The sequence below is a fragment of the Elgaria multicarinata genome, chromosome 1, assembly GCF_023053635.1.
Source record: "Elgaria multicarinata webbii isolate HBS135686 ecotype San Diego chromosome 1, rElgMul1.1.pri, whole genome shotgun sequence".
Classification (NCBI taxonomy): domain Eukaryota; kingdom Metazoa; phylum Chordata; class Lepidosauria; order Squamata; family Anguidae; genus Elgaria; species Elgaria multicarinata.
The window spans coordinates 129,466,759-129,491,577 of NC_086171.1; the positions used below are offsets into that span (position 1 = coordinate 129,466,759).

A 24,819-nucleotide genomic window follows, 5' to 3' on the forward strand; every position below is an offset into this window, starting at 1 on the left:
GCCCACCTCAACCACAGATTATGCTTTATTTATTACATTTATATCCCGCCTTTTTCCCTGCCATGATCCCAAGGCAGTTTCATAATCATCATCCTCTCCATTTTTATCCTAACACCTACCCTGTGAGGTAGATTAGGCTGAGTATCACCGACTACCCCAAAGTCACCCAGTCAGCTTCATGACTGAGGGGGGTCTTGAAATCAGGTCTCCTGAGTCCCAGACCAATACTCTGACCACTAGGCTACACTGGCTCTCAATGCCATCACCTCAGAAGCCCTGAGGTTGCCCTCCTCTGAAGCTGGCAGTTTGCAAGTTAGCAAGGCCTTTTTACCCCACTGACTGATGTCATAATAGGCCAGAAGCCAAAGCTGGAAGGAGGCCTTGGTCAGTTGCCGGTATCCTTTCTAGGATACTGGAGTCTGTGTAAGCACTGAAGTCCCTACAAGTGCAGGAGTGTAACAATATGTTCTTTAACATAGTCCCATTTGTCCTATGCCATCATGACAATTATACACAAACATGGGTCATAATCATCTATTGCAGCCTTCCACAACCTGATGTCCTCCAGCCATCACACCACAGCTTAGACTTCTAAAAACCTTAGAAAAATGTCTCGTAGTATTAGAAGACGAATAATACAATATGAAAGAAAGAACAACACTGGAATAACGGGTGCAGATTAATGAGGTCCATGAGGGGCGCATGAGCCAGAATATTACACAACTATTCTTTTGCGCGATAGTTTTTCCAGATCCAAGGAATGGGTGTGTGCTTACGTGTGCATAACATGAACGTAATTGCCATCCTTGTTTTAAGGCAGGTAAGAACACTGCACAGGACTTCTGTTTCAGACAGGAATCTGTTGCCCCATCTGGAGATACAGGAATGGAACTTGGGGCTTTTGGCATGCAAAGTGTGTGCTCGGCCAGAGCTACGGCCCTTCCCTTGTAATGTTCCAACTGGTCGTCTAAAACACTGTGAGCTTTTGAACTGTATGTACAGAGCAAAGACACACAAGAACAAATATAGCCTGGTGTAGGCCTTGGGGGGGGGGGGGCTTAATGTGGATACCTAGCAGGACTCTGCTGCTATTTAGAGCAAAAGAGGTCACAGTAAGAAGTTAATCTTGCCATCACATTAATATCACCACCACCATCATCATCATCTACTGCAGCCTTCCAGAACCTGATGCCCTCCAGACGTGATGAACTACAACAACCTATTTCCCCCAGTCAGCATGTCATCGCTGAGGATGATGGGAGTTGTAGTAATACATATGGCGGTTGGGGATGCTGCTGTAATACATAAGCTGACACTTTCTCTCATGTGAATGGGAATATCCCGCTCCTGCTCGGGCTGTCGTCAAGTGAGGGCAGAATAAGGGCAGCGGCTTCAGCGAGAGTCGCCGAGCATGCTCTATTCATGCTTGCTCAACCGCTTTTCTCCAGATCGTTTGTTCTTGAATTCTCGGAACTGTTTCCTCTGTAGCCTTCTCTAGCTGAGGCATCTCACCAAGAAAAAGCAGGAGCAGGAAGAAGAAGAAGAAAAACCTTAGCTGTGCAGACTCTTCCCTCTTTTCGGATAGGTCAAAGGGGAGCCGCATGCGGAGAAGAGGGCAAAGTCAGGGCAACGGGGCGCTTCAATCGCTGCTCCTGAGCATGCCCAAGGGAGAGGCGCGCACGCGCAGCCGGGTGAGTTGGGGGCGCTGCGATTCCAGACGCTCCGGGCGGTGTTGCCAGGGCGCTTTCCCGCCGGAGATCGCGGTGGCGCGTTTGCAGGAGGCCGGCAATGGAGGGCAGCGGGGTAATGTCTCCAACTGTCCCCGCGGGTGGGACGGCCGGGAACGCCATTCTGTGAGGGGAGGAGAACTGGGGGTTGGATGGGGGCAAGCGGTGGGAGGTCGGTCTGTGGCGCGCTTGGGAGAAGAAGGGCAGCGCTCGGTTTCTGGGCTCAGAGAAGTAGTGGGCGCCGCACCCCTGCTTGCGTGCTGTCGCATCCTCTAATCTACAAAGCCCCCGCTGCTTTATGGGCGCTGCTTATGGCTACTCGTGGACGAGGTCAACGCATGCAGCCTGCTTAGGAACGTCTGGGTTAAACCTCCAGGATCTGGCTGGTCCAAATGCCAAGCTATGATGCTGACATCTGAAAAGCAATGTGCGTCTAAGCATGTGCAGAGTGCCTTTCCCTTGCCGCTGAGCAGCCGTAATTCTTCCCCCTCCCCCTTTTCACGGGTCTGGGATCAGAGGAAAGAGTTTCCAGACATGTGTGAGCCTACTGGTTTATAATCAGCATTGTCTTTGTTAGTACTTTACTGTTTGTTTGTTTGTTTGTTTGTTTGTTTGTTTATATAGATATTTGTACCCTGCTTTTCCATCTGTGAGACACCCCAGGCAGCTTTCATAATAAAATCCAGGAAATTAACAGTAAAATCCATCTAAAAATGCACCATAAGTCATTAAAATGCAGAGAGAGGCCTGAGCTTTCTGTTGCAAGAGGGTTAAATTTAGGCCACTTGACTTCTAGCTCAGTCCAGATTAAATTCTGGATAGGACTAAAACAGTTTTTAACCCCCAGTAAAAAAAAAGCCAGGGAATTAAATGGCTGCTCAGAGGCAATTGATGGGTCCTCTGTTCTTGTCACTTTCTTCTTCCTATGAAGTATGTCCTGAACAAGCCACTGGTTTGTGTGTGTGTCTGAGGGAGAGGGGGGGATATAGGTATTGCATGTCTTCACTGGATATAATCTGAACTATCAACAAACATATTTGCAGAACAAAGATTCAGCCCTGTTGTAGCATCTACAGTTATAGGCAAGGGTGCCTCTGAGCATGTACTGAGTACACACACACCGTAAGTAAATGGCAACTTCCTCTGGAATTTTGGAGTGGAATGTGTGGCTTCCAAAGTGAAAGCTTTATGTTTTGAAATAACTCAATAGTAGACAGCTTTGGTAGGTATATCTGCTTTTTGTATTACTGTTTTTGTACTATGAGCAGCTTTGGGCAAATTTATGTGAAAAAGCTGCATAATAAATAATAACAGCAACAGAAGCAGTCTTGAGCCCTCCCATCTATCTGGCTTGAAATTAACAGGGGTGTGTGGGGTGTGTGTGTGTGTGTGTGCTAACTGGATTTTCGTGTTACTAGAACAGTTTGCCAAATACAGGATAAATAGAACTGTGGCAAATGTTCTATGGACTGTTATGGAATTCTTATATGAGAGACATGATAATTGTGCAGGATCCAGAGAGCTGACTGCACATGTGCACACAAAAGGGGTGGTCTTGCATTTCTTCCAGTTCCTCCTTCAGCAGTGTTTTATCAGGGGGTGCAAGGAGCTGCAGCAGGAAAAAGGAGGTGAGAAAGCCATTGTGTGTGAGACCCCTCTTTAACAGCTCTCTTGATTCTACCCTGTTGCAATCGTAGGCAGTGATAACAGTGGGATGTGGGGTGGGGGATGTCCCTCCGACAAATGACTCCACACCATGGTTACTTGACGGAAAGACGGCTTGCATAGTCCTCACCCCAAAGTGCATTTTCCCCCCTCTGTGCCTTTCCTGGTGCTTCCTTTTACCTGCAGTTCTGTATCATCCCATGATCCTCCAAAATAAAGGATGCCTCATTTCCTTAGAAAGGCACCTATTGCGATCCCCTGTAATAGGGTGGGTTATTATAGGTTTCTCCTTGTCCATCTTCCTGCTTTTCACTTTGTAATATTCTTCTGCTCTCGTGGCCCTTATAGAAGTAAAATCTTTACTGATTTAAGGTGCTAATAAAAGGGGCAGATGGACTTCAGTTTCAAATATAACCAGGCTTGAGGTGATTGGTGAAATAAGAAGAGCCCCATTACAACTGACTGGGCGAGTGCATACATGGAGCTGATAGTAATGAAAGCTCTGTTTGGCATAATTGTGCCTACAAGACTGTGAAAATGTCACATTTGTAATATAGAATCTGGTTTGTGCATGACTAAACTGAGACATTTAAGAATTCAGTTATAAATATTCTGTAAAATATATTTACTTCTCATTTATTTTCAGCAAATTACAGAAGTGCTAGCTTTATTAAACAATACTTTTTACTACATTAGCAAATTAACCTGCAGTGCTTAGTGGCAGCATATTACTTCAGCTATAGTCCATTCTGAAAACTCATGGGCTTCTTCCTCTCTAAAACATTGAATTTAAATTCATTGTGTTCATTACAATGTCAGCACAGCTTTTTTGAATTTGCTGTTATTAAGTTTTGGGGTGTGTGTTTTTTAATAAAAATTCAGGCATCTCTATGTATGTTTATTTCTCAGCAAGAAGATAATGGTTCTCTATCCAGTTTGTATGGACATAGCAGTGATCTGTCCCATTACCAAGTGCAAAGGGAGTTATTTTCTTCTAACAGTTATGAGGTAAGCTATAAAAAGGTTTGTGACTGAAAAATATATTCCATACGTTTATTTAAAATAAAAATACGTTTATTTTCCTTATATATTTGGAATGCCTCCTATATACTACTTAATATAATAAAATCCCTAATCAGTTCATATATAAATATGACCTGGTTTCTATCAGATCTTAACTATATAGTCGTAAGACTGCTACTGCAAGCCCACAAATGATTTGCAGGTCTCTAAGGAGAGTGGCTGTAATCTGAAGGGCTGCTTTGGTACATGCAAGGGGTTTTAGTGAGCCTAGTGGGTTTATATCTCCCCCTTCTCAAACAACAACACAAGATTAGATGTAGAGGGAGGGAGGGGGGAGGGGGGAGGATCGTGGACTTACCGGCTTCTGCAATCCTCCCCCAGCATCTAGACAGCCCGGAAAGATGTCGCGGCCTCCATTTTGCGCAAAAGTAAGGTTTTAAAAAAACCCGCTCCCCACCCCCAATGGGTATGGATTGCCGCCATGCAGCTCCATGCCCATTTCAAGTGCCCTGCTACTCGCAGGGAAGATGGGACAACTCAGGAGCAGTGGCCACATGGCCTGTGCTTCGTAAGATGGTCCTGGGACCTCAGAAGTCTGGTTTTCCACGGTTCCCTATATCCCGGGGAAAGTCCTTGCTCATCCCGGGTTGCCCCTGGGATCCTCTGTGCATCGTAGGGACAATCCAAGGACTACCCCAGGATATAGGGCTGGTGTAGACATGCCATATGTGTAACCATGGAGAATTTAGCCTTTGAAGGGTTTGCTAAAATGCCATGTTTTAACCTGGCGCTGAAATGAAGCCAGTGTTGCCACCAGTCAGGCCTCCAAGGGGAGGGTATTCCACAAGCAGGGTGCCACAACAGAGAAAGCCCTCTCCCACATCCCACCATAGTGTATGTATGTATTATTATTATTATTTATTTATATAGCACCATCAATGTACATGGTGCTGTACAGAGTAAAACAGTAAATAGCAAGACTCTGCCGCATAGGCTTACAATCTAATAATATGTCTCGCGTTGGTGGGGCACAGAGGAGGGCTCCTCCCAACAGATCTCATATTTTGGGCAGGCAGATATAGGGAGAGGCGCTCCCTCAAGTACCGAGGTCACAAGCCATTTAGGAAGGTTGGTTTTTTTAAGAGGGACCCTCAGGCCAACAGCCAGCTCTTCAGCAACCCATAGATGGGCATGCCCCCTTCCCCCAATCACCAGTTGTTCAGTGATTTCCCAGCATTTATGCAATTTTTTTTCCTCCAAAGGCTCAGCTACTGGCAGTAACAGCTTTTTGCTACAGTATGCTGGTATTTTTGGTCCCGCCCCCCATGGGAAATGGAATTAGGCCCTCCTCTTGAAAGAATTCCCCCACTCCTGTTTTAAAATAAGCCAGAAAGTCAGGTGTTTGAAATTAAATTACTAATAAAATTACTCTGAAATTGTCTGACCGTGATCACATTTGTGTGTAACCCTTGATATTTCTCACTTCCCTCTGCCCAGTCTCATTTCATTATATGATATTTGAAAAGAACAATACAATAAATACAGCTAGTTGTTATAGCATAAGTGAATGCTGGATAAAAGGTTGAGTTATTATGACTGCTTGTGGCTCAAAGTACACAATGGCTGGGTTCACACAACACAATAATCCACACTCAAGGTTGAGTATGGATTGAGTCATCGAACCTTGGGTGGTTGTTGAACCGTGGGTTGTTGTGTTGTCTGAACCCAGCTATGCTAACAAACCATGGTTTGTTAACCATGAAGAGAACCCATGGTGTATTGTTGGGTTGGGAAGTGTGGGTTGTTTGTGGTTAACACACTAGGATTTATTATTTATTTTATTTATTTATTTATTTATTACATTTCTATACCGCCCAATAGCCGGAGCTCTCTGGGCGGTTCACAAAAATTAAAACCATTCAAAGTATAAAACAACAGTATAAAACCATAATATAAAATACAATATAAAAGCTCAACCAGATAAAAACAGCAGCAATGCAAAATTACAAATTTAAAACCATGTTATTTAAAATTTATAGATTGTTAAAATGTTGGGAGAATAAAAAGGTCTTCACCTGGCGTCTAAAAGCATATAATGTAGGTGCCAAGCGAACCTCCTTAGGGAGCTCATGCCACAGCCGGGGTGCCACAGCAGAGAAGGCCCTCCTCCTGGTAGCCACCTGCCTCACTTCCTTTGGCAGGGGCTCACGGAGAAGGACCCCTGAGGATGACCTTAGGGTACATATGGGAGGTACATATGGGAGTACATATGGGAGGAGGCGTTCCTTCAGATAACCTGGCCCCAAGCTGTTTAGGGCTTTAAATGTTAATACCAGCACTTTGAATCGGGCATGGCTGAGTTCAGACAACACAGCAACCCACAATTCAATGACAACTCATGGTTCAGTGACAACCCATACTCAATCTTGAGTGTGAGTTAACATGTTGTGTGAACCCAGCCATCACTTGAAAACCAAAGCTAGCAGTTACATCTTTTTTTAGTCCAAAGTATGTGCAGGAGACCCTATCTGAATTGGGACCCTAGCATAGGGGGGTGGGAGGCTTTACCCTTTTGTCCCTTGTTGCAGACCTCATGTGTGTAATTTGGGTTGTCAAAAACAATCTGCTGAAAGAAACCTACCATTTTGGTAGTAGGCAGAGATGGAAACGAGAGAATCTCTGAAGTGAAATTGCTATTCTGGATTTTGATGCAGAGTTTGTTCTTAAGGATTCTTTGGTGGTGGGGTGGGATGCAGAAGGAGAATAAGGAGTGAAACAACATTCAATATTTTATAAGCTTCCAGAAAGCATAGAGGTAGAACCCTTGAAGGAGAGCTGGAGTTCATACAACAGACTTGTGAATAAACACCGGACCAGGATGAAAGAACTGTTGCCATGCCTTAAAGGGAAATCCCAAGATAGCTCTTTGGAAGAAAGCCTGAGCGAAAGTGAAACAAAATGGTACGGTTTAAGCTGAGGTGGGTCAGGGTGGTGCTGGGATGCATATTCCACAGTTCAAATATTTTCCTGTACAATTTATTTGTTCTTCATTAAAGCGTAAAATGGCATGTGATTACTTCCCTCAGACTATCGGAAGAGAGGTATAATTTTTTATAGGGGGTTCCCCCCCCCCGAATCGCTTGTAAATGAAATGTACACAAAGTCATATGTAATATCTAGAGGTTTATTTTAAGCAAACTGAAAGATTGATTACCCGCCCCGCACCCCCGGAATGCAGTTTGGGAAAACAAATCATATTTTTTTTACCATATTTTGTTAAAGAAATAGTGAACTTATTGGTTAGACAATTATTTATTCATTTAAAGAAAGAGACATTTTACCCCGCTCCTCAACCAAAAGGGCTCCTGGAGATTCTTATATATTGCTAGTAAAAAAGGAAGAAGATATTCCCTGCCTTCAGGCTTACAATTTAAAAAGACACAACACACAAGTAAAGTGTGGGAGAAGAGCTTGAATATTCTGCACATACCAACTGTTTAATGCTTGAACAGGCGGGTTGTGTGAATTCGTCATTACATGCAGGCTTTTCCTTTTTGCATTCCACTGCAAAGGCTTTTTAAAAAATGCCTTCAGAAGCTCACTCTCCACGCTGTCATGGATTCACGCCAGTAGGAAGCTGACGTATACCGGATTGTATCCAATATTAGTCTCACTTAAATCTTGCAGAAGGTTACATTCGCTCTTCCTAAGGAAAGGGAGGGGGAATTGAGTAAGAGTTTAAAATGCATGGGATCAGTTTATTCTTCTGATTAGCTTTCTGATTTATAAATTGAAAGACTGCTGATGAACACATATTTTAATCAGAATTTTCTGTGCAATCAAGAAAGTGTTAGAAGAATGGCTCTGTGTAAGAGAAGAGAGGTCTATAAATTGCTTCAGAAGCACCACTTGCTTTTCATTTGTAAAAGTGACATTGCAGAAAAAAACAGCATGCCTCCTAAAAGCTACATGTACCCAAAATGGGCTGCTCCACACAGTATGCATTTTCTCTACTTAAGCACGGTGTAGGAAGTAACATGAAACTGGCGTGTGGGTCACCAAATGTAACATTTGCGCATGCGTTTGCTGTGTGCACACATTCTGGCAAGCCTTGATTCACCGTGCATTGATACCTGTGGACACACTAAACTTTTGCAAGCAATATATAGATTAGTTTTATAAACTAATGCTGTTTTATAAACGAAGTGCTTTCTGTGTCGAAAATGCCAGCAGTACTAAGTGAAATGATGGTCTAAATCCTTAGGATTTACTCAGGCAAAACATCTTAGTTCAGCCTTCCAGATGTGTTGGACTCCAACTCCCATAATTCCTAGCTAGCTGGGAGTTACGGGAGTTGCAGTCCAACACATCCGGAATGCACCAGGTTGCAGAACACTGCCTTGTTTTAATGTAAACAGCCATTTCACAATTCCTAAAAGATAATTAACCTCCCAGCAACTGTACTTTTAATGAACCATTAGTTGAGACTTGATGCTGGTTCATTTTTGTGTTTGATAATATCTATGACCTTTTTGTTTGTATTTTCTCATCATTAGGTTGTGGGAGGACGCCATTCGTGACAGAGTCACTTTTCAGAAAAAGCTCCACGAAGCGGAGTTGGCAATTGGTTCAGCAGAAATGTTTTTGCCGTCATTTAAAGAAACGCTTGCCAGAATTTCAGAAGTAAGTTGAACCAGCTAGCAAGAAATGTTACTGAATTAAAGGCATTGCAATATATCCTATAGCTCAGATCCTAGCAAGTGCAAGCAGAGATCTGTTGATGGAACTACCAGGCTTTCCCACTCTTTTCCTGCTGAAGACAACTGTCCACCCCCCAGTCCAAGAGTCACTCTGGAGCAGGGGTGCAGAACCTCGGGCTTGGGGGCCCAATCCAGCCCTTTAGGGAGCCCGAAACCGCTATGCCCCTTTCCATCAACTGTTTGGTGGTTCCCCAGTGCAGTTTCCCCCCCATTTCTAAAAGATTGAAATACCTCTCCTTAAGGCTCAGTTACTGGCAGTAAAATCTTCTAGCTAAAGCCAGCAAGTATTTTTTGGCCACAACCCCCTTTGCCCTCTCCCTCTTTTGCCTTCAGATGTGGCCCCCTAGAACTCCTTCCAAATTGAATTTGGCCCTCGGACTGAAGGAGGTTCAGCACCCCTGCTTTGGAGGTTAAGGGAATCCTCTGGGGCAGTGCTCAACTCAGGAGGCTGCAGCTGGACAGGAAGCTGGCAGAAATGGTGGGCTTTTCCCTGGCATGAACAGAAGCGCCTTCCGTTTGTGCTAGAGATTTGTTGATCCAAGCCTGTGGGCCAAAACAGACATTACTTTAAACCTGTATGTAGCAGCTATGTCTTTTTTCATTTTACTCTAGAGTAGGTGCAGGGGACTTGATCCTCTCCACACCAGGGGGGGGTAACATGTGCTCATATCAAAATGCAGTCTTTCTGACCTTCTCCTTCACAGCCATTTGGCTAGCCAGATGCAAGCAGACTGGTGTGACAACGTAAATACTGAATACGACGGATGATGCTTCAGACCAGCAGTACTGCTTTTAACTGAATGTGTGATTGGGCCCTCACTGCGGGATGCTTTATAGCCAAATGTTTTGTTGTATTTGGGGTCGTTCTGCGTATTTAAGTGATGCAATAGTCTGCATTTTAAATTGGTTTCATTTTTAAAGTGACCACCTTAACAGGAACTGGTTTGGCGAAAGCATGTTGTGATTGCTTTCCCCCCAAAAAACAATTTAACTGCAATTTAATGTTTTGCCAGGCTTGTTACATTTCTGCATCAGATATGATAAAGATTTCTATGCAAGAGGATTTGCTGATAAAGGAGCTGGAGGCTCTCAAAACTATGAAGGGACTGTTACAACAACTACTTAGATCAAGCAAGGACAAAGAAGTAAGAGGATGTGCAGAACCCGTGACCAAGTATAATACTGCCCAGCAACACATTAAAGTATTTTTAATTCTTTTGAAGTAGGATTTGGATGGGGGAAAGCTAAGATAATATCAAGCTGTGTCTTCTTTCTTCCAGCTTCTTTCCTCCTGGAACAAAGTGTGGCTAGTTCTCAAGTGTTGTTGTCCTACCACTTCCTTAATAAATTTCTATGTTGTTCTTTGCGTGTGGCTAGTCCACATGAGCAAAGAGAAACACAGCAATTGTTCATGACCAAATCCATTTGCAAGGAAGGACTCTGCCCCTCTTGCTTTATATGGAAGGTTTTAGCTCTTCCTTTCCAAATAGATACTGCAGGGGATCAGGAAGAGCAGTTTAAAGCCTTTTTTGCATCAAGGATCCAGTTGTACAATGTGTACAATGGCAAGCCTTCCCACATCCATTAAAAGATGCCCTGATTTCCCTTCACGCAGTAAATCCATTTGTAGACAAAAGCTGCCGCTGCATCAAGCATGTCAAGCATCAGGCTGGGTCTCCTCATGAGTCAACCTGCTTCTGAGTAAGAGGATTTCAGCTTGTCTCTTTACCCATCCATTTATTGCCCCTCCTACTTGCAGTGAATGTGCTCATGAATAATGTCACTATGAAAGGATATGCATCAAGTATGCCAACACAAATGTCCCAAAGGAATAGGTAACCTTTTTGGGCCATGGGCACATTTGGAAATTTAATAAAATTCTCCTTAGCACCACCACAAAATGGCTGCCATGGGAGGTGTGGCAAAGGACAAGTAACCTGCCCCAAAGATTAAGTACAATACAGAAATGGAAGTCTGAGCCCCAAAACGCTAAACAACTCGTTTGAAGCCACAGTTTTCAGCAACAATGGATACTTATTTCACAGCAATCCCAGCTGCCAGCATAACATTTTAATTTAAAGAAATGGCTGGGTGCCAAAAAAAAAAGTGTCCTGGGATTCATTGGTGCCCACAGTCACCCAATTTCCTACCCCTGGGCTAAAGGCATGTAAACGCCTGAACCCTAAGTTCTTCCCACAACAGTTTGGTTTGCACATAATGCTCAACAACCCAGGGATGGGGGTTGTTGGGACGTCTGACTGGTTAGCTGTGGTATTTTCACTTAGGGGTTGTCAAGGAAGAAGAATTTTTCTTTGCTTTTAATTGTAAATAGACAGTATGATTATTTTAAAATATTGAGGAGTTTGATGTTACCTGGAGTATATTACCCTGCTGTGTTGCATGCAGAATTAAGTGACATTGAATCACTTTTGTCCCGTTTCTCTTATTTGCAGATCATCAGTAAACAGATTGAAGATTTGATACAGAAGTTAACTGAAAGTGAAACAGAAGCTGCTGTAAGTTCTGTTTTCTGGCATGTCCTGTTGCCATGAAAGGCAAAATCCCCAAACCTTTCAGATATATTAAGGCAGCCTTCCCCAAACTAGTGCCCTCCAGCTGTGGAGAACCCCATGCAGGTCGGGGATGATGGCACTTGTCCAACACATCTGCAAGGCATCAGGATGACGTAGGATTCCTTGAAGAGAAGGCTGTCAGTGGCTACTAGTCCTGAAAGCTATGTGCCACCCCCAGTAGCAGAGGCGGTAAGCCTATGTACACCAGCTGCTGGGATCATGGGTAGGATGGTACTATTGCACCCATGTCCTGTTTGTGGGTTCCTGGTTGACAGCTGGTTGGCGACCATGTGAACAGAATTCTGGACTAGATGGACTCTTGGTCTGATCCAGCAGGGCTCTTCTTACATTCTTAAGGATGGCATATGTAGTTCCAGAGAACAGGAAAAATGAGCTCAGCTACGCTCTGTGCAGCTTGTCTTTCTTTGATTCCCGCTCTTTGCTACATTTAAAATAAACACAATTTTTGGCTAAAATATGACATGCTGATTGCACAGAGAATCTCTAAGGAAGTGTGTGGGCCAGGAGGTATTTAGGAGGATGTTTTTCCCTCATTTTAAAATATTGAAATGCCTCTCCTAAGACTGGCAATAAGAGTTTTAAGCTGAAAGGTGCTGATATTTTTTTTATTTTATCCCTGCCTCTTTTGGTTTTGGCTCCGCCCACCATTGGAATGCCCCCCACCCCTGAGATTCTTCTAGTGGAATTTGGCCCTTGGCCTGAAAAGAACATCAACACCCTAGCCTAAGGTTTAGGTCAGGAGATCTCAGGCACTTAATATTAAATATAATACGAATATATGGGGAAGGGATATAAATCCAGATCCCTACTGTGACACAGGTGTTAATAGCTTACATGTGGCACTGAGTTTGGGGAGTACGTGTGCCACTGCACATAGGAAATGTTATGACCTCTCTGATCAATCCATATAAGAGTATATGTACAATTAGCTTGATTGCTTTTTCTCTTCGATACTTTCAGGAATGTCTAAAGATTCTGCAAATTGGGTGAATGGGCAATCTGATGCCTTTCAGATGTTTTGGACTACAACTCCCATCAGCCCCAGCCAACGAAGACCCAAACATCTGGAGTGCACCAGGTTGCCTGCCCTGCCAAAGTCTTATGATGCTGGGGGTGTTGGTGTTGGCTATTTTATTTATTTATTTATTTATTTATTTATTAAATTTATATACCACCCCATAGCCAAAGCTCTCTGGGCGGTTTACAAAAGTTTAAAACAGTGAACATTAAAAAGCATCCAAAATTTTAAACCATCAGAAATATAAAAAACATCAGTAGAGCTTCATGACATGCAAACAGCCCTAGGCAGTAAATAAACGCCAGTATACTTATTATTCTGCACTGTTTCCCCCCTCCCACCTTCTCCCTTTAATATCTCTTTTTAAAACCACATTTGGTGGTGGTTGTTTTTTCCACCTGAAGTGTCTCAAAAATGAAGTGACGGAAAAGGAAAGGTACATTTCAGAGCTTTCGACTCAGCTTCAAGAAGAGAAAGTAAGTTAACATTTTCCTTTGAACAGATATTTTGTCCTCAGTCTCAGCAGCCACATCCTTATAACTCAATTGCGTGCCAAGTTAGAAGATTTTGCAATGGCTTTCTCCTTCTCTCTTGGCATCTTCAGCTTCTAGGATGGATTTCTCTGCTTTAGGCTGCAATTCTGTGCCGCTTTACCTAGGAGTGAGCTTGACTGTACTCAGTGGCTCTTGCATCTGTGTAAACATGTACTGACAATAATGTGTCCCAATATTTTTGTGTTAGCTGCTGGAGTGGGGGTATATAGCAGATCAATCCTAAACTTGTCATCTTAGAAGTAAACCCCATTATGTTCAGTGGAGCTTACCCACAAATATGGGTTGTATCCAATGTTAATAAATTAGATTTAAGTCCCATTTAAGTCCCATTCATTTCAGTGTGTCTACTTTAAGTAGGACTAATATTGGATGCTTCACTATATGTACAGGATTGCAGCCCAAGAATGCATATTTTTGACTAGGGTATTGGTTGGGAATAACCCAACACTTCTTATTTATTGGAATATTTGCACAATAGGAATTTACTGATTTAATGCTTACAAATGTTTCTGTTGTGTCTATTAAGTGAATTATAAGTCTCTTGTTTTGTTTTGTTTTATACTGGATTTGTATTCATATGTGATTGTTGGCTGCTTTGGGTTTTCTTTTGGAAGAGAAGGTAGGGTGTAAATGTACAAATAAAACTGTTCTGCAAACAAGTTGAAGAACCTGGGGTCATCCCATAAAGCTGATAGATTCAGGTGGGAGATTCAGGACAGATAAAAGGAAGTACTTCTTCACACAGTGCATAGTTAAACCATGTAATTCATTACCACAGGATACAGTGACGGCCACCAAATTGGATGGCTTTAAAAGGGGTTGGATAAATTCCTTGAGGAGAAGGCTTTCAATGGCTACTGGTCCAGATGGCTATGTGCCACCTCCAGTATCAGAGGCCGTAAACCTCTATACACCAGTTGCTGGGGAACATGGGTGGAAGGGTACAATTTCACCATGTCCTGCTTGTGGGTCCCTGGGTGAACAGTGCTAGACTGGATAGACCTTTGGTCTGATCCAGCATGGCTCTCCTTTTGTTTTTATGTTCTTAACTTTGATTTCACCGCAACTAAATGACTTTAAGGGTACAATCCTATGCATGTTTAGACAGAAAAAAAGGCCTACACCTTCCAACCTGCCTTGCAGACTGGGGCATGCTGGGAGTTGCAGGTCTTTTTTCTGTCTAAACATGCATAGGATAGTGCCCTAAGGCTGCAATCCTATACACATTTATTAGGGAGGAAGCCTCATTAAACTCAGTGGAGCTTACTTCTGAGTAGACACATTGCAAATGCATTGCAAATCTGGTTCAGGCTGGCCAATGGGTTTCTCCTGTCCAGCTGCCAATGGAGACATTGCCTTTCCCTAGAAAGAGACCATTTCTCAGTTCACTGCTCCTCAAGTGGGTGCTGCAAACATCTTGTGCTTCCGAAGGCTTGCTGGTGGATTTTTGCCAATTCCTCCTCCTCCTCCTGCATCCCCTTGTAAACCTGCTCTGGGGGGGTCAGGTGTGGTGTAGTGGCTAGAGTGTTGGACTGGGAGTCAGGAGATCTGGGTTCTAGTCCCCACTTGGCCATGGAAGCTCACTGGGTGACTTTGGGCCAGTCACAGCCTCTCAGCCCAACCTACCTCACAGGGTTGTTGTTGTGAGGATAGAAATGGAGAGAAGGATTATGTGCGCCTCCTTGGAGGAAAAAAGGTGGGATATAAATGTAATTAAATAAAAAGAACAGTGAGGGAAGTGGCAGAGGGAAGCTGCAGGGGAGGGGGATAATTGGCAGCAACAGCCTCTCTCTCCATACTCCAGGGGGAGCCTCTGCTGGAGTCCTGCCATTGGTGGAAGGACAATGCAGGAGACAACCCATAGGGCAGGAGCAGGGAGGGAACCTCAGGCTCATAGGCCAAACCATGGGGTCCCAGTGTGGCCCTCTGAGGTTCCTCAGATGCCCACGCCCCCTTTCCCTGGCCCCCACCCAAAATTTGGGGATTTCCCAGTTTTTGCACAATTTATTCCCTTTCCCCAATGTTGAAATGCCTCTCCTAAGGTTTAGTTACTGGTAGTAAGAGCTTTCAGCTAAACTGTGCTGGTACCTTTGGTAGTTTTGGCCCCACCATTTTTGCCTGTGGTCCTGTTCAATGTTGAAATGTGCCCACCACCACCACCACCGAGAGCTTCTCCCAAATTCAGTTTAGCTTCCAGGCTGAAAGAGAGTACCCCCACCCCTGCCATAGACTATGAATGCTCATTCTAGGTACTGCTCTGTAGACACTGCAATTGATTTCGGGTTTTCTTATATATTTTAGGCGAATGTACTAAAAGCATCACGCCATTCTGAATCGATACAATCTTTGCAGACTCACCTGCAGTGTCAGATAGAGAAAAAAGAGGCTGAGAATAATCTACTGAGAACAAAATTTCAGGTTAGAATTTTGATTGGTTTCACTCCTTTGTTCAATAGAGCATATGTTTTGGGTGTGGGGGACATCAAGACGACTGTGGGTTGAAGTTGTTAGTCACGTGGTAGTTATACAGAATTTCCTCAAGTAAGCTCTTTAAATTTGGCAAAGAAAACCATGAATCTTATTAAAACAACGAAACTTTTAAAGATGTAAATGGATCACTTTTTACAAAGTTTGGTCAACCTTGTCTACTCTGAATTCGCAGTCTGTAGAAATGGTACTCCATAGTCTATCAAAGAGTTAAAAAAGCAGTAGGTGTATTCCCAATATATTTTCTTGGCCTGGAGGAAGGTTATTCTTAAATGTTAGAATTTATAGAGGCCACATATCGTTTGGACTACTTCAATTTCCAAACTGGAGATGTTGTTGGATTTTGTTGAAAAAGAAATTATTGAACCAATGTGAATACCTGGTGCCGATCATTCTAAAAACCTGGTACCTTGTTGCCCAGTGAAGAATACTTTGGACATGGCATCTTTTAGAAAGCAGTTCATTTACACCAGACTCCCAAACAGAGTCACCTCTATAATGGGAGTTTATACTCTGGTTAGCCTCTCTTGGCTATTCTATCATTGGTTTTAAGCTGTGTGATGGTATCATAAAAGAAGTCATGCTAAGGATTGCTGCTGAAAATGTGGGCTGAAATCATGTTTCTGTGTAGCCTAAGAAATAGCTTTCATCTTAAAAATTACACTGTTGTAAATTGGGGCATAAGGCGTCCCATACTTTTTCTGCTCGTTTTTGTATTAAGAGAATCAAAAAACAATTGACAGTGCAATCCTATGCATGCCTACTCACAGGTAAACCCCATTGAGTTCAATGGGGCTTACCTCCTTGTGAGTGTGCATGTATAAGTTCCCAGCACATTCAGCTTACCACCATACATAGTCTTAAAACAGTGGGACATGTTGATGTATCATTCATGTTACATTCATATTATAGTGATATGGATTCTTAAGTGTAACCAGACTTTAAAACTGGCAGGTCTTTTGAAGAATGCCGTAACTGTTTCCTATAAAAGCTGTTTTGTACCTGTGTTAACTGTAATTTGTTTTGGGGTTTTTTTGGGGGGTCATCTGTAAAAGCTGTAGTGCTGTAATGGTGACATCTTGTGGTGAGACTGGAAATAACAGCCACATTCTCTAGAAATGGCTAACTGCCCTTGTTGGCAAACCTCAACTGGAACTGCACAACTTGTTGCCTATCAATTTGAACACTGCCCACCAGCCACATATTGGGCCAGTTTGCATGATTGAACAGCCCACTTTGGCTTAAATAATCAACCCTCACATAAATCAACAACAGAACATAGGCTAGATGAGGGTTGTTTATCCCTCGCATAACCCATGGTGCCAGGGTTCAGACAATATGACAACCATGGCCATGGCTCGAATATTCAAAAGCACTGTAGCCCTCCGTGACACTGTTTTGATCGTGTGAACCAGGTCACGGTATCCTGCCGGACCTTGACAACTTCCTTGTTTGTGCAGTTTCAAGCAGGCAGCAAAACCAGGTGGTTTATTGAGCCTTCACCCATTGTGGGTGGCCGGCAATTGACCTGGCACGCCACAAAGTATTTCAGACTGTTCTAGACTGAGGTATTAGTGGCCAGTTTGAGTCCGCAGAAGTGTAAACTCAGCGAGTTTATGTTGGACCAGTAGCTGAAAAATGTTCCCGCAGGCAACATCCTGAAACTGCCTGATCCAATCAAAATAATATCTCTATACCCCTAAGCTTGCTTTGACGTGATTATCGCCCCAGTGATTGTACTTGCAGATGTCCTATTATAAAGACAGATGGATCCATAACTTGGCCAGGTCAGAGGAGTGGCATCGGTGGGGTTGCTTCTTGGAAGACCACCCTGTCCTCCATATGGAAAAACGCCCTGTTAACTGGCGTCTGTTCGGGGATATGAATAGCAGTATTAGCAAGCTTGTATGTCTACTATATTGTAGCAGTATAAGCAGGCTGGCAAATCTATCTAAGAGTTGCTGTATTGGGTGAAGCCTGTTGTTAAAAGCCTTAGCGACCCTTTGCAGTGTTTATGCAATGCTGATGTATGAGATGTTTCCCGAGTGCAGGTGCAGTAACGTATATACGCAATCCTATACACACATACCAAGGAGTAATTCTGAGTAGACATGCATAGGATTACACTGTCAGTTGATTGATTACACAAGTTTTTATCGCTCCGTTTAAGGTGCCCCCATTTTCTTCTGCGTAAAGCATTTTGAAGAGGGGGCGAAAGCATGTTTCCTTTGGGATGATACCTCCAAAGAGGCTTTCTCTCCTCTTGGGTGGCACCTGCTGCATGCAGTGCTTGTACGTCCCGATATTAAAACAACTCAAATTTAAAACCTGCTGCTTGTTTGATTGGGAGGGGGGTATGCTTTTGGTTGATCAAAACATTTTAATATAATTGACTAAACATTCCAGCTGTGTAGGCTAGTGGAAAGCTGCATCAGTCATAAGTGTGAAAATAAGGCTGATATTATGACTTTACGGAAAGCAGGTTCGTAGAAGAGCTTCTCCCACGTTTTCTAGGGACACAGTCCTGCTTCGACTGAAGAATTGACAACCTCTGCCTGCATTGCTGGCAGGCTCTTTGGGTCAGGCTACCACCATGTATTTGGGTTCAGGCAGTGGAGGCTGGTAGCTCTGATTTTGGTGGGGCTGTGAATCCATTGTGGGTTTTATCCAAAACCAACCAGAATTCTAAAGGAACGATCTAAGCTGCTGAACCTATTTTGGGTTCAGCACCTTGGATAGTTCCTTTAGAGTTCTGGTTGATTCTGACTAAAACCCAGAATGAATTCACAGCTGCATCAAAATCGGGGCCATCAACATCTCCTGGGTTTCTGGGTTTCAAAGTTACGTAGTGTCTGGGCTGATATTTCAGTGCAGCTTTCACGCACATTTTAAGTAGCTCCACCAGAGTAATTCAACTGGCCCGCATGACTAACTTTAAACCAGTTGTCTTAAGTGCTCTCATGATCCAAGTCTAAACATGTGAAGTTGCCTTTTTGTCTCTCATTTACCCTAGTTTGGTCTTTTATATGTGCGTGTATCTATTATGGACTATAAGCCCCTGCCTCAATATGCTACCGCTTTGATTCTTAAATTTGATTCAAATGCCCTTCTGATTATAAATGTTTATCTACCTCCCCTCCGATTGCAATCACAAATTACTACGATGTGGCTTAAATTGGAGGATTATATCAATAGTCTATTATTACTTTACCCTGAAGCTTTTATTATTGTCGCAGGTGATTTTAATGCAAGAACTGGTGGAAATGATGAATTTCTTTTTCGTGTTTTCATTTGATACCCCCTGAACCAGTTTCAGGTCATCTTTTACCTAATAGGCATTGTAAGGATCAAGGCTATAACTATGCAGGTTTATGCCTCTTGAATATGGTTAATATCTTAGATCTGATACTTGTGAATGGGAGTATGAAGGGCGACAGTCCTGGAGAATTTACATTTTTATCTAATTTTGGAGCATCGCCTATTGACTATATTATGATCTCTTACAATCTGTTGACTATGGTGTCTGACTTTAGGGTTGAGTGTCGCCCAGAGAGTGATCACTTGCCTTTGGCCTTAAAATTAGAGTTTGGAGGCGTAAAAATGTGTGCAGAAGACTCAATGCCATTAAACAATGTTGACCTTAGAGCCTCTCGTATTAAGTGGTCTGCTAAATATGATGATTCCTTGAGACAATTATTCAAATCAGAAACATATATGCATCTTGGTTCTTCCATTACAACAGCTGATTCTATTGGAAATATATGTGCGTGTACACACACGCACATACACTCCCCTCTTCACCCACTAACTTCTTCCTTGAACATGTAGTAAGTGTTCTTAATTCCATTGTAGACCATAGAAAAGAACATGGCTGAATGGAAGCTACAAGTTGGAGAACATAAGCAGGAGATTTTGGCTGAAAAGGAAAGAAAAGAGGAGAGGAGGAATGCCCTGAAAAAAGCCGCTGGTGTTCAAAAACAAAGAGCCCGACGCTTGAAAGTGGCTGTGGAAAGCTTACTGTCCAAAATGAGGGAGAAGGTGAGTGGCTGAATAGGAGGCCATTGTTTCAAAATAACAACTACACTGTAGCTCCAATCACCCTAAAAAATGCCAGCTGGAACGATAAAACGAGAAATTTCATTTAAGGGACATATTTTACTATCCCCCCCCCCAAATCAATGTTCATAACATTGAATAATGCCCTTCCTATGAGTTTATTAAGCAACACAGTAATACTCATGCATGGCCTCATCTCTGGAGTGTTTTTCTCATATGTGTGTGGAGAATTGTCTGAAAAGGTGATCTGCTTTTATTCGGGGATCCCACAGGGAGTGATCACAAAACATTAGACCTGCCTCAAGGATTAGTTAGCTGAGCCACAGTATACAGTAGTTGGGTGATCACTCAGACACTGCACCTGCCAAAGCAGCAAGAAGCCATTCTACTAAAATTCAGCTAAACGCCTGGAAACACCTAATCCTGTAGCAATAGTTACACTAAGGAACATAAAAGTGTTTAGATGGGAGCCCAGTGGGAGCCCCAAGTAAACAGCTCTGAAGCTTCTAATAGAAGAGTAGAACACAATATATAGGAAAGGTGATACTGTGGATAACTTAATGGTTGTATTTTTAGACTCCCCACTTGAGTGACTGTGAGCAGAATCGAGGTGACCACAGTCCATCTTGTGTTGGTATCCTACCTTGTTTTTGCTTTTACCTCAGTTTCTGGCCCTCTTGGAATGTGTACCCCATCTCTAATTAAAATAAACCACTACCGGCTGGGTCTTTTGATAATGGCTTGGCCTAGGTCAGCCCTTCTTTTCGAGATCAGGCCTGTTCTCCCTAGCGTCGGGGAAGGGGTTTTGGGCTGTCAATCGGAATCAGATTCTGAAGCAGAAGAAACAGGCTAGAAATGTACCAGCCAACACAGGAGGCGGGGGAGGAGGTTCTCCCAGGCTCTTCAGGAGCCAGGGATGAATCTTCACTGGAGTTTACCAGACTGAATGCTAACAACTCAAAGTCTGTGGGAACTCAGCTTTCCTCAGAGGGAGAAAGGACTTCAGATTGACCAATCCCAGAGTCCTCTGCAGGCTCAAGTAGGTGGAGCTAAAAGAAGGCAAGAAGTGATCAGCTTGGCTAGCTTCTTGTCAAAGACTTCTTCAGAGGAATCCTCCCTGAAGTAAAAGTGGCACAGGGAAAAAAACCTTCCCCTTTTGTTCATTTGTAGAAAGGACAGTTGCCTACCTTAGACAACCAAGTTTTAGCCTAGAGGAAAGTTCTAGTGCTTACTCTCTATTCAGGTGTGAAGAGATTATTATTTGCTGAATAAAGTTTTGTGGATTACTTGACAGACCTCTTTATTGTCTTGCATCTCTGTGGGAGGGCTTGGAATCATGACACTTCCCCAACCTGATGCCCTCCAGCTGTTTTACTGCAACTCCCAGAATTCCTGACCATTGACCAGGCTGGCTGGGGTTGATGGGAGTTGAAGTCCAAAACACCTGGAAGGCACCAGGTTGTGCAAGGGTAGTCTAGGGCCTTGGTTCAACTAATGACACCTGGACTTGGCATTCAGTTCATAAGACTTTGTTTCATCATTAGCTCTGCGACCTGAGTTCATAAGCCTAGTGCTTGACCAATGCCCAGTCTCCTAACCGTAGTTTCACGTTCCTTGATCAGTTTTGCTCCAAGACCTCCCAGTATTTTAATGCATTATTTATATTTCTGTAATTTTCTCCTTCAGCTCTGGAACTACTGAGGATAAGCTTTCATACAAACATTTCACTTTGTTAAATTAGCATATATACATTGTAGATGCTGTACTAGAGACTGGGGCTGTTCATACAACACGCCAGTTAACCCATGGTGAGGCTGTGGCACATGCGCCAATCCATTTTGAATATGCAACTTCCACTTGTGGGGGTTGTCATGTTGTGCAAACCTGGCAAGCATGGGTTCTGTGAGGGTTAAACATGAACAGTTAAACCTATGGTCTGTTTTAGGAATATGCGAGGGTTGTTTAACCCTCGTATAACCCACACTTGCCACGTACACAAGACACAACAACCCCCAATTGGGGGCTGGATATGCAATAGGGTTCCTTGGTTTATGATTTAAATAAACCTGTGACGAGCCGCAGCACAGCATCCGAACCCGGTCATTCTTTCGGTCATGTGGCTGGCTTTTCTACTATGTATGTAAATTATATAGTTAACGCCTGGCAAATGTTCAACGCCAACCTCCTTTATTTGTGTGTACTGCTGCCAACACTGGTTATGGTTTTGCTTTTGTTTTCTGCCATATGGCCTTAAGTAGTTGGATTTTCCTTGGTTTTTGGATGATGCGTTGCTAAATATCCTGTGTTGTTTAAGAAGAATCAAACTGACTGTTGTGGTAGTGTTTGGTTCAGAACACTCTGTTGCCCACAAAAGTTACTAGCCTGCAAACAGTTTTACTAGCATGTTGAGGGCTGGCAGAGGAAGGACCAAGAGCACATTGCATTGCTGTGCTGGGCATGGAGGAGAAGGCTTCCTTCTTCTGGCAGACCACTTGGCTCATATGAATGCTCTATCTCCTACCCCAGACCATTCAGTCACCTGTATGAAATTCCTCACTGTACAACTATCAACCAAGTGCTTAATTACAAGTACTCAGTGTTCCCCAAATGTCCTGGTTTGGGGGGGGGGGGGGGAGAACGTCATTTAAAACCTGCCTTGTGATCTCATTGCTTTGCTTGTTGTCTGTGATGTCATGGGCACTAGCCAATCAGGAGCTCGTGGCAGTTGAAGTGGGAGAAATATATCCAAGCAGCAACGTCTAATCCCTGTCTGTAACTGCTAGGCAAACAGCAAATGAGAAGTGATCTGAATTAATCAAAAGGGTTGAAGGGATGTCCTCATCTTTCATAAAAAGAATTGTCTGAACAAACCTGTAAAATACATCATTTAGAAAAACCGTCTTAGTGGGTTTAAATGTTTGTCTTTGCTAGGAGGTTGGTAAGATGTCTTAGATCCCATCAGATTCTAGTTTTTTACAGTTTTTCCATGTTTTTTTTTAGAGGTGTGTTTACGTTGAGATTAAGTTCATATTCTGTCCTACTGCAATACACTTGGAAGCTGCTTTGAATGAAAATTCCTCCTGTGTTTAGGGAATTGGGCAGAATTAAAAATGATTTCTTTATATTACATGGTCTGTATTTTATTCACTCTCCAGGAAATCCAATTGTCTGAGGCGCTTTCGGCATCTAATGTCTGGAAAAGTCATCACGAGACGGTAGTAGATGAAAAGGTCAGGTTGGAAGTTCAGGTTGAAACTCTGAAAAAGTAAGTTCATCCATTGTACCTCTTGCAAATAATCTATCTCTTTTATTTTTAAAAAAGTGAACAGCCTGGCTAAAAGCTTGATTACTTCTAGGACAATCTGCAAATGTCATGCAGACTTCAGAATGTGGAAATTCTATGGGATATAGATGATAAAACTCACTACTGTGGAAACAGCCCCTCTGGCTTCTCATGCATTTCCAACCTTAAACAACTTAGAGCCAGTCCGCCTCAAGGACCACTTGCTCCCATATGCAGCCACCTGTGTTTTATGATCTTCTTCCATCTCCAAGTTTCCCCATCTCTGGAGATCTGTCAAGTGGAGACCAGCCAGCAAACCTTTTCCAATAGTAGCATCCTGGTTGTAGAATGTGTGGCCACTTTGTGAACAGAGCGCTGGACTAGATGGACCCTTGGTCTGATCCAGCATGGCTCTTATGTGCTAGTGCTAGTATCAGCACTAGCATGGAAAGGCCTAGGCAGTGCCACCACAACAGATGCAGAGGGCTCTAGTGGGCCACCAGAAATGGCTTGGTGTGCTGCTGCCTGTAGCCTGCAGGCATCCCTGGCCCAGCCCAAATGTCCCTCGTAATCACTTCCAAAAAGGATATTGGTTACGCCAAAGAACACAGAGCTTCAATTGAGAAGGTCAGAAACAATTTTAATCAGCTCAATAAATATTGGTGTGCTTAGCCGACTTAGTGTTGCATAAGTTAACCATAAACCAGTTAACCATAGTGTTGCATAAAGTTAACCGTAAACACTCAGATGTTGTGTTTTTGTTTTTATGGTTTTAAATTTTGTATATTTGTTTTTTAATGTTCAATGTTTTTAACTTTTGTTAACTGCCCAGAGAGCTTCAGCTATGGGGCAGTATATAGATGATGATGATGATGATAATGATAATGATAATGATAATGATGATGATGTTCTTATATTTTTAATGTCCTGCTCTCCCTCTGGCACTTATACCTCACGTCATTCGGTGCTAGGCAAATACAATTCTGTTCTCCCAGACAGCCATTTTACTGAAGTTTTCTCATGTTTTGTTGTTGTCTGTTACTATGAGGCCGTAGCTTTTAATGTGATACATTTTATTGTGTATGCTATGTTCTTATCATAGGCTGGATAGGACTCTATAAAATACAAAGAGGAAACAAAAAGGCTGGCACCGAAGATACAATAATGAACTTCAGTCATTCTTTCTCACCCGGCATCCAGTGGACTTTAGGAATAAAATTGACTTAGAATGTGTTCTTCTAAGCAGGAATCACTGATTTGTAGAAAGTTTACATGAGTCTTTTTAGCGAAGCGATACCTGATGCCACAGTCAATTTGCCACTGTCCCTATTAGCCCTTTTTCCCATAGCACAAGGACAAGGTAGTGCAAAAGCGATGCCTTGCTGTAGCTTCAGACATGTTATGCCTGGCCTCCGCTACACTAGCATTGCTGTACTGCTCTTCAGCCTTGTATTTAACAACTCACCTGGTCATCCTAGGTAAGCAAAAGCAGGGGGAGAAAAGCATCCAGTGAAGTGAAAAGAAGAGAAGCGAATTCTCAGGATGCTGAACTTTTTATTTGTAGGTTGTAAAGCCCGGCACATTTCGGCCTGTACCTTTTCAAGGCCTTCAGGGGGTTGTAGGAAGATGTCTGCAAAGATCTTCTTATCAAC

General features: G+C 43.1%; 1 protein-coding gene across 5 annotated transcripts in view; it reads left to right on the forward strand.

The window, feature by feature from the left end:
• Positions 1-1,608: 1,608 nt before the first annotated feature.
• ODF2L (outer dense fiber of sperm tails 2 like) overlaps positions 1,609-24,819 on the forward strand; it is a 42,495-nt gene continuing 19,284 nt past the window's right edge. For 2 of the 5 annotated variants that reach the window (XM_063136728.1, XM_063136743.1), the window contains exons 1-10: positions 1,609-1,691; positions 4,302-4,400; positions 7,213-7,376; positions 8,972-9,098; positions 10,189-10,320; positions 11,629-11,691; positions 13,192-13,263; positions 15,643-15,759; positions 19,681-19,866; positions 23,040-23,149. In XM_063136728.1, coding sequence (XP_062992798.1) covers positions 1,659-1,691; positions 4,302-4,400; positions 7,213-7,376; positions 8,972-9,098; positions 10,189-10,320; positions 11,629-11,691; positions 13,192-13,263; positions 15,643-15,759; positions 19,681-19,866; positions 23,040-23,149 — 1,103 coding nt within the window. In that variant the 5' untranslated portion in view covers positions 1,609-1,658. Of the gene's footprint in view, positions 1,692-1,735; positions 1,804-4,301; positions 4,401-7,212; positions 7,377-8,971; positions 9,099-10,188; positions 10,321-11,628; positions 11,692-13,191; positions 13,264-15,642; positions 15,760-19,680; positions 19,867-23,039; positions 23,150-24,819 lie in introns of those variants that run through there. The other 3 variants (XM_063136735.1, XM_063136750.1, XM_063136758.1) reach the window with 3 other exon arrangements.